The following is a 10114-nucleotide window of genomic DNA, read 5'->3' on the forward strand; positions in this document are numbered from 1 at the left end:
TGACTCCATAGGAAATGGTCAAACAGGAAGGGGAGGGGCAACGTGGGAGGCTTCAACCTGCCAATCGAAGGACTTCCTGAACTGATTGCCACCTGCAATGGAAAGGAAAGTGTTTTCGCTGCTATCGTCGGTCAAGAGTTTCAATCAAGTCAGATTGCCCAGGTAAGATTCCAAATATTATCACGGCAAGAGCACAAAATCAGCAAAATATGTACTTTGGAGAACATAAATAACAAAAAACAACACAACAGCTGGATTGCAAGGACTTAAATATGTCCATTTTACTACAATGATCTCCAAAATGGATCTAATTCCACATTTAGCACATGTGGATGGCACACTGTCTCACACACACACACACACACACACACACACACACACACACACACACACACACACACACACCATTATCAGTGACGTGCCCTGAGCGGTCTTGCCACTGTGGTCCCAGATAGTTCCAGGATCCCCAATTACAGCTCCATAGACGAGGTTTACAGCTCCAATTGAAGTGCTAATTGCAGCAGTAATGAGAGTGTCCGGGCACGGCGGCAGGTCCTGTGGCTTCACCCAATCACTGTCCCTGCTTTCCTCCTTACCCACCTTTTACCCCCCCCCCCACACACACACACACACACACACACACACACACACACACACACACACACACACACACACACACACACACAGTGTGGCGGCCTCTCTAATTAAATAATTAGATGTGCAGCAGCGTTCCTGTCTGACTTGCCCAGGGAGAGTAATCCTCACATAAATAGCTTTTGCCGGGTGAACCAGAGAGGCTTTTCTCCTCCCAGCCCTCAATACACTTACACACACACACACACACACACACACACACACACACACACACACGTTTTCCTGCCACTTTCTCTGTTCCTTTATCTTTTTAATGTCTTATGTCTTTCTCGTCGTGGGGCTTTTGGGTTGAGCCTAATGTTAAATTCTCCATAAAAACACTTCAGATGCACATAAGAGCAGAGAGCAGTGCTGGGATGAATGAGAAGTTTCTCCAGCGCCTGTCTTTCTTTTCATGTCATAAGAGAACATTTGAAGAACAGAGTGATCATCTACAGGTTTGATTTATTCATGTGCAGAGTGGCACTATAATAATAATAATAATAATACTACATATTATTATTGTTATTTTATAGCCCCAAAGTGCCAGAAGTCCAGATAGAAGAACATAATGTATAATGCAAATTAGTGTTGCATAATAATATGACAGTGTATTCATCTGTGTCCAACTTAGGGCACCATATTCATGTCTGAGCACTATCACACCCATTTGTGATTATTATGCAGATATATATATATACACAAGACTATGTAGTTATGGAAGATGATTAGGTAACATCAGCACCTCTCATCAGGCCTGGTCCTTCCTGAGTCACCTCCCAGTGCTGGAGGTCCACATGAGCGTGAAGGGCTGGTGGGAGCAGAGCCAGCAGCAGACGGAGCGTCCGCTGCCGGCAGCAGGAGCTAACCCGAAGGAGGGCAGCAGCTGGCTGGACGTCCACGCGGACCAGGAGTACGTCCTGCAGGTGTCTCTGAGACGCGTCAACCTGGGCCAGCAGAGGGTCAGTATGCCCAGTGAGACAGGAAATAGAGCAGAGGTTACCATAGAGGAATACAAAACTAACAGATAACATTAAGCTACACTTAACAACACCGTCTCTCACACACCGCTCCACCGCTGTCTTCCCGGCAACAAGTCGCATGACAATAACACACAGGAAGCGAGAGGTAAAGAAGAGCATGTCGTTTCTCTGTAGGGTTCTTGTGGGGCTCTTTTAGTAGACGCACATTGAAGTTGAGTGATTACACTACAGCCTGTTTAGCAGCTGCTAGGACCTGTTTGAAATGTGGCTGTACCCATTAGTCACTTAGACACAGAGCCATGGGAAAATACCAAAGTTACCCTTTAATTCTGGAAGTCATTCAGTGAGAGAAGCAACATGTAGTTGAATTTAAAAATGTACATCTGTATACGTTGAAAGATTTGATTCTAAACTACTTTATTGTCAGACCTTCTATTCTATTATTGCTTCTTATTTTTTGCTATAATAACTAGATATACAGAAAGAGGACATTCTTGTTTTACATATGCTCATCTATGACATCACAATTTGGCACCAAATGAATGATGGGAATCGCCATGATCAGTTTTTTTATCTTTTGACTCTTTGTAGTACAGCATTCTTTGTCCGGGTTGCTTTGCATGTTGGCTGCAGATGCAGCTCTGTCTGACAGAGATATACGGATCTTCAGATGCTGAGGATACTTAAAGTGATTTAGTATTGTGCTTCATAAAGCTGAGGTGCTGCTTTATGAAAGTGTAGCTGCAGGTTGGTGCTGGGATGCAGACTGTTCTAGGATCAGCTGTATATGAAAGACCGTTAAACTGGTCTCATATGCAGACTGAAGAGAATGGACTCATGGGTCTCTGTGGCCTGTTGGTTTAAACAACGATGATACAGTGATGTATCACAAACTCACTTTTTGTAATAAATTGTCTGTATTATTATGTGTAGCAGAGCTTCATACAGTTTTAACTGTTAATTCAGTTGATCTTGTTATGGTTGTCTTGTCTGCCTCTGTGGCCCAGTGTGTCTGTACAGTGTGTGTGTGTGTGTGTGTGTGTGTGTGTGTGTGTGTCTGTACAGTGCGTCTGTACAGTGCGTCTGTACGATGAGTCTTTACGGTGAGTCTTTACAGTGCGTCTGTACAGTACGTCTGTACGGTGAGTCTTTACGGTGAGTCTTTACAGTGCGTCTTTACAGTGAGTCTGTACAGTGCGTCTGTACAGTGTGTTTTTACAGTGAGTCTGTACAGTGAGTCTTTACAGTGAGTCTTTACAGTGCGTCTGTTATTCCAGAGGAAGCAGGACAGTAAGGCCCAGGCTTCCAGGTTCCCCAAGGTGAAGGATGAAGGCTGGTTCCTGGTCATGGGAGAGGTGGATCGCAGGGAGCTGCTGGCTGTCAAACGGGTGGGATACGTGCGCCACCACACGGCCGTGTCGGTGGCCTTCTACACACCGGAGAGGACTGGAAAGTAAGCTGTACTAAAAGGAGGCTTTAAGGGGATTATGCAATTTTGAGATTTCTTCCTTAACATGTCTTCTCCCACACTAATGGAAAGAAAACATCCAAAAGACACATATATGAGAACAGTTTTTTACCGTATTCTCCTGTAGTTTCCTCAAAATGTCTGGAATTCCATACCTTTGACTTCTTTTTAAAGACTATTGCCTCCGAATATCTTTTTCCAGACTTACATACACCAAACGTTCCAGTTTCATTCCTCTCTAAATTCTGAAGGTTTTTACAAAGGGGTTTGTTCATCTATCATTCAGAGCCTGATTTATACAACGTTTCATTACTAATGCTTTTGACAGTGTTTTCTGATTTATGTAGTGAAACAAAAAGAAAGCTTAAATTCCCTCTGTGAAAACCTGGCTTCATCCAATGTTCAGATCTCTGTTCTGGAAAGGCATGAAAATTAGAACATATTTAATAAGATACAAAAATAATTGTCTCAATGTAAGTTATCCATTGGGGAAGTTTCATGGTGATTTCTATTAGTTCAAATCTTTACTCACCTGCAGGTACATAAACATTATGCTGTGATTGAAAGCAAAAACCTCCGTTTTCCAGTTTCCCTTCAGAAAGTTTAACTGCATCATTATCAGGACAAACATTCTGGATTAGTAGCAGAAATAGTTTTAGAGTCAAATACTTGTAAGAATGTGAGACCTGCTCATTATACATTATACATATAGAAGATTGATTCTTCCAGCTAGTTTCAGATGCTCTGCCTCCATTAAAATAGAAAGCAGTCTGTGTGAAGTGACCAAATCCCATGAAAAGACTGAGACAGTGTGTTGGTCCATTTCTCAGTACTGTCTCTAGCCTGTCTGTGGATCTCAGCCCAGTGGTTCCTACTGAAGATGTACATCTTTATAAAGGGCTCACAAATGTATAGTATATATATAATGTATAGTTTCAAATTCCGTACTTTCCTAAAACAGCCCCTGTATGGCCCCTGTAGCTTTTAACAAACATCCCTTTTTGGTGCTTTAGTGAGTATTTGGGCCAGCAGGACGGCGTGTGGGATCCATATAGAATGCAGAGGATCACTAGACTCGTCTTTAAACCGAACACGGAGAAAGAACGCTTCACGTGGAACCAAACGGTGTATCCACGCTCATGTTCTAACTACCGATCCATGTGCCTTGTGCTTCCAGGTGTATCTACACACTGTACCTGATGAGTGACAGCTATCTGGGTCTGGACCAGCAGTATGACATCCACCTGAATGTAGCACCGGCCAGCATCACGGCTCAGGTCAACACAGAGGTGTCCGACTCCGTGACTGACCGGTCCTGACACTAAACGTCCTCATCCTGTGTCACTGATCGCTGCTGACTCTCATCTACGTCTGCTTCACTTAGTCATGGTTAACACTGACAGCGACTCTTACTTTCTGCATTGCATTCTGGTCAATTGAAGCTACTGTTGTCAAAAAAATGACATTAATCTGATCATTTGATATCAGTGGGAAATGGATGGTTTAGAAGAATATCTTGTGATTCTTTAAAGGAATAAGGTTTTATGTTTTCATGTTATTGATTTAACCTAATTTAATAGGTTAATGGTTATGTCCCATAGGTAAGGTGTCTCCTTCAAAGGCTGTCCCTCTCTCTCTTCACATGGTCGTGAAATAAAGCTTTCTTTTGCCAAAACACAAGCAGTCTCCAGGACCTGAGGATCCTCTAAAGGTCATGTCTCAGTGAGTGAAGGCCTCCGTGTGCTTCAGGTGAACCAACATCATCCGATCACGTCTCAAGGCTGAATGGTTTCTACACGGTGACATCCCGCTGACCTGTCCTTTACAACTGTCTTCTGTGTCTTTGCAGTGTCAACACCATGAAGTGTACTCATGGAAATAAACGCTCACACTTTCAGACCGTCTCTGCTCGTAGACTTTCATGGTGTTCCACTTGGTTCTACTTGTAGTTAGTTGTGTGAGGAAAGAAAGAGAGCATGAGAACTTTTACACCGACGTGTTCACACCCAGCCCATCGTTGGCTGACCGTCCGTCTACATGAAACCTGTTACCCAGATTCTGCCTCCGAAGGTTTCGTACTCTGTCAGATGATCCGACAGCTCACGGGTGCAAAGTGTATATGGTTGCAGCAGTAATGAGTGTCCGGGCACGGCGGCAGGTCCTGTGGCTTCACCCAGTCACTGTCCCTGCTTTCCTCCTGCAAAATGTATATATAGAAAAATATAAGCCTTCACCATATTCACTCAGAGTTCCCACTGCATTCAGATCACCAGCTTCTGTTAGAGAGATAGCCTGTCGGTGCTTCCACTGGGGTTTAAAAACACCCTGCACATAAGAGCAGAATATCCTGATAAAGAATGAGAGGAATAGATATTCATGAACTACACCAATTCATAAGAACCACTGTAGCCTGGTGGGAAAACCTCCGTGATCTCATCCCTGCTCGTCATATTTTGCCACTTGGGCAGCTGTTGACTCAGCCTCTTGATACTGAAGGTTCACTTTGGTTAATGTTGTGAAATGGTTAACATTAAATGGTGGCGGTCAGGGTTGTGCAACAAAACCACTTAGTTAGTGTTAGAAAAACATGTTTTGACTTGAGATGAGTATGCTTTTCATTTTTCATTCATCAACGTAAGCCACGGATGTGACATCATGGGACACCTGGTAACACCGGTGAGAATCACATTGTTTTTGGTTTCAAACGAGACACGAACGCCGGTCTGCTGAGTGAAAGTGTGTGTTTGTCCCACCCTCAGAGGACGTCTCGCTCTGTAATCTGTGTCCATCGCGCAGAAGACACTAGAAGACACCACTAGAAGGCACTAGAAGACACCACTAGAAGACCCTAGAAGACATCACTAGAAGGCACTAGAAGACACCACTAGAAGACACTAGAAGACACCACTAGAAGACACTAGAAGGCACCACTAGAAGAGACCAGGCTGTGAAAATAGTGAGGCTTGTCTATAGATGAGACGGTGAGCAGTGAATGCATAGCACCATGTCGGAGTGGTAGGTTTGGTGCTAGGGTTGAAAGCTGGTTAGGGGTTCTGGAGGGTTTGGTGCGTTGAACTGATTTAGAATCAGAAGTTAGTTTTAAACTCTTCATTGAGACATTGATCCACAAATCAAACCTCCAGCGTGTTGGTTTAGCAGAAGGGAGAATGTGGCTTCAGTATGTTAACAGGACAAATCTGACCGTTTCTTTAATCTGCCGCAGTGGATTTCAGTGCAGGTGTGTGAAACGTGCTTCTTCCCACTACAGGGCTTCACTCGGCATCACTAAACTGGCACATCTGTGTTGTCAAATAAATCTCCTCCTCCCTAGAAATCGCACCGTGTTACTCAGAAGTGTCCCCGGCTGAAAACCTGCGATCGGACACCGAGGTAGTAGAGAAATGTGACGAGACTTCCTAACCCTGAACCAGCTCTGTAGTTCTGCTGCTGAACGTGCACATCAGCTTCTGAAACAGTTCAGATCCGCATCCTTCTTGTGGTTGCACACCTCAGATGTTCCGTGGTTTTTATTCCTCCACGCGTCTACACATCCGTCCATCTCCAGGATGCAGGTGATCCAAGTTTATAGGTCAAAGGTCACTGAGCTCACAAAACGCGTTTGTGGTCATAACTCAAGAATGAATTCGCTAATTATGACAAACAAATGTCTACTGGGATGAAAGGATGAAGAGATGACTTCACTGTGACATCATACTGTAGGTTCTGAACACAACTATGTGCTCTATCAGAATCAGCTTTATTCCCCGAGCATGTGAACAGATACAACTACATTTTGTTTGAGGACACGAGGTTATCCAGGTGTTCACTGGGACACCCAGTGCTTTAGAAAGTGAGGCCAAGGGTCCTGGCCAAGCATCAGTATGTGACAAGATGAAGGGTTATGCCAACAGGTGCCAACACACAGTCCCTTTGCTGCCCTCGCTCCAGCAGCAGACAGACGGATCAAACTGGACTAAATCCATGGTAGAAATGATAACGTGTGAATGTGTGCAGGCCAGCAGGGGAGGTGCAGATAGAAGCCTTGATGCGGAGCGGATCATTACCATCATCATCGATCTCTTTTTTTAGTTCCTGATAAGAATATCGGTCCCTTTAGCTTCTACGTCCTCCTCTGTGTTCACCAGCAGATAGTGTTCAGTGGGTTTAGCTGAACAGTGAGAGTGACGTCATGAGAGCGGTGAGAGGGAATCCAAACGGAACCAGATGATTCTCTGTAGGGTCATCACCACGAGCGACTGCTGTCACTTTGTTTTATGTTGTCATTTCATACATTGTTAATATAAAAATATGGATCTGAGCCACGTTAACACTGGAGCAGATCCTGTTCACCCATTCTGTAATAACTTGGATTATGTTCCACATTTGATGTATTTATTTCGACAATAATCACACATGGCTGCATCCGTACGGTTAAAGGAAAACTTCACAAATGTTCAGCAGCGAAGCGTGTTTACAGAAAAGTACTGTGAAGCCTTTTGTGTCTCCAGAGGGAGCTGTGGGAAGTTTGAAAAATGTCTCTTGAGTCAGCGTGGTTTGGGGCTGAAGACCAAGTTCGATAATGAGAAAGATCTGGAAGCATGGAGTTAGAAAGGTCCACCTTCCATTAGATAACACACTGAAGAACCAACCAAACTGGGTAATGTTGAGGAACACAGAAGATGAAAGAGTCGCTCTGGTTCTGCTGCATGGATTTTGATCTGTTCTTTTTGGGTACAATGGATTGCATCATATGACATAAATAATAATAATTAATAACATTAGCAGTGACTTTGCTCTATTCAAGTGTCCCAGTAAGCCATGACAGTGTTACAGGGATTCAACTCTAAGAAATAACGCATTGACATCCGATCTACTTTAATGTGGGCTCTAATCCTCTCTCAATAACCAGGATTAAACTACAGAGGAGGGCTGAGTCACTGTCTGCACAGCAATGAGAGCTGAGGAGAGCTGGATCAAGGAGCAGAAGATTCCACAGATCCAGGAGGTCTCCTGTTACGGCTCATGAAGTTTGGGAGGTTTATTGAGCCGAGGAGGAGTTGATATTCTGTGATCACGTGGTACAAGTGTTGGCTTTTTAGGGGAACTTCTGTGATATGCGCGACTAAATATGTTTAAAGTTTGACCGTTTAAAGCCAACCACAGCATAATGAAGTGTGATATTTGTGGCAGTGTGGAGAAGGATTTAAAACGGCTTGTTAACCACGAGGGTTAAAGATAACATTTACAAAAAATATAACTAATATAATGAATTGTGAAAGGTCATGCTTTTTAGTTTTTTTCCAGTGGTTAGTCAACGATTTATCTGTGGGGAGTATTTACATTTACTTATTCACCCTGACGTTGTTAAACAGACCCTCTATATTTAATATCGGTCTATATAGAAATCAGAAGAAAGTCACACAAAAAAGGGCATTAGAATATACAAAGTGACGTCATTAAATGTATTTCGTTCAATCCAAAATCCGAAATCCCAAATCGTTTTATCTAAAGTCAAGAAACGCCTCAAATCCACACAATCAGTATCATTCCTCAGATATTATGCTCCAAAAGAGAATGTCAAGTATTTAATTCACAATAATGATCCCGCTTCCACAGTGTCGATCGTGTGTGTGTGTGTGTGTGTGTGTGTGTGTGTGTGTGTGTGTGTGTGTGTGTGTGTGTGTGTGTGTGTGTGTGTGTGTGTGTGTGTGTGTGTGTGTGTGTGTTGACTCGTTATAGAGAACGGGTTCTGCATCGCTTCGATCACATTGAGAGAAGCGCTGAAGCCCACGTTGATCTGCTTGTTGAGATCTGGACTAGGCTCGGTGCTTCTTGATCAGGACCGTCATATTTTCCACAGTCGCAGTCTAATCACAGTCCTACATGTGGAGTTGAGGCAGAGGTTAAACCGTTCCGTGCGCCTACAGCGCCCCGGATGATTTCCTCACCGCAGGCTGGATCCCATTACCGACAGGCCGCTCCGGTCCTGACAACCGGAGAGAGAGAGAGAGAGAGAGAGAGAGAGAGAAAAAAGAGAGAGAGAGAGAAAAAAAAAAGAGAGAGAGCGAGAGAAAAAGAGAGAGAGAGAGAGAGAGAGAGAGAGAGACCTGCCGACGTGTGCCCATCATCATATCATGCATGACAACTACTTAACACAAGGACATGGTGAATCACTATATCACATTTATACTGTTTATATATATATATATATATATATATATATATGTATATTATATATATAAATATAATATAGATAAATATATATATTTCTCTATATTATATATATTTATTTATATTTCTATATATATTTTTCTATATTATATATAGAGAAATATGTATATATATATATCTACATTTATATATATATATATATACCTCTATATATCTCTATATTTATATATATATTCCTCTATATTATATATATATATATATATATATATATTCCTCTATAGAGAAATATATAATATAGAGAAATATATATATTTCTATTTCTATATATATTTCTCTGTTATATATATATATTTATATATATATATATATATATATATATATATATATATATATATTTATATAATTTCCATTTTGATGTTCGGCCTATAGAGCGCGTGCTGTAGTTCTATATTACGTGTCATATAGGCCAGAAATATATACTGTAGTAACCAACTAAAGAAACACCACATCAGCACCAGCGGCACCGCTGAACTGCGCATGTTCTGGATCTTCTATTATCTGCAGGTTGAAGACGCCTCTGCCTCCACAGGAACATAATAATCATATAATCTCAATCATCATTCAGATGTGGCCCATCATCCACACTGTATAGGTCGATGCAATGTTTCAATCTGCTGCTAAAATGTACATTTCTGTACTAAATATTAAAACACGCTGCCTGCCACCGTTAACAATTGTAAACTTTTTGTTGGATGTGAGAAGCGGCAATAATCTTGGACAAATTGTGAAAATGAAAATATATAATTCTAGTCAGGCCAAAGTGTGCCAAGTGAAAGAGCTTGTTAAATGGCTTCAAAGC

General features: G+C 42.2%; 1 protein-coding gene across 4 annotated transcripts in view; it reads left to right on the forward strand.

Moving 5' to 3' along the window:
- The window catches only part of ascc3 (activating signal cointegrator 1 complex subunit 3), a 135056-nt gene extending 130075 nt beyond the window's left edge, over positions 1–4981 (forward strand). For 3 of the 4 annotated variants that reach the window (XM_068735146.1, XM_068735148.1, XM_068735147.1), the window contains exons 39-42: positions 12–162; positions 1389–1595; positions 2894–3069; positions 4262–4981. In XM_068735146.1, the coding sequence (XP_068591247.1) occupies positions 12–162; positions 1389–1595; positions 2894–3069; positions 4262–4403 (676 nt within the window). In that variant the 3' untranslated portion in view covers positions 4404–4981. The remainder of the gene's footprint in view (positions 1–11; positions 163–1388; positions 1596–2893; positions 3070–4261) is intronic. The other variant, XR_011105313.1, reaches the window with a different exon arrangement.
- The last annotated feature ends 5133 nt before the right edge of the window (positions 4982–10114 follow it).

The sequence above is a fragment of the Cebidichthys violaceus genome, unplaced genomic scaffold (assembly GCF_023349555.1).
Source record: "Cebidichthys violaceus isolate CVI_PGR_0920_01 unplaced genomic scaffold, fCebVio1.0.p SCAF_7, whole genome shotgun sequence".
NCBI lineage: Eukaryota > Metazoa > Chordata > Actinopteri > Perciformes > Stichaeidae > Cebidichthys > Cebidichthys violaceus.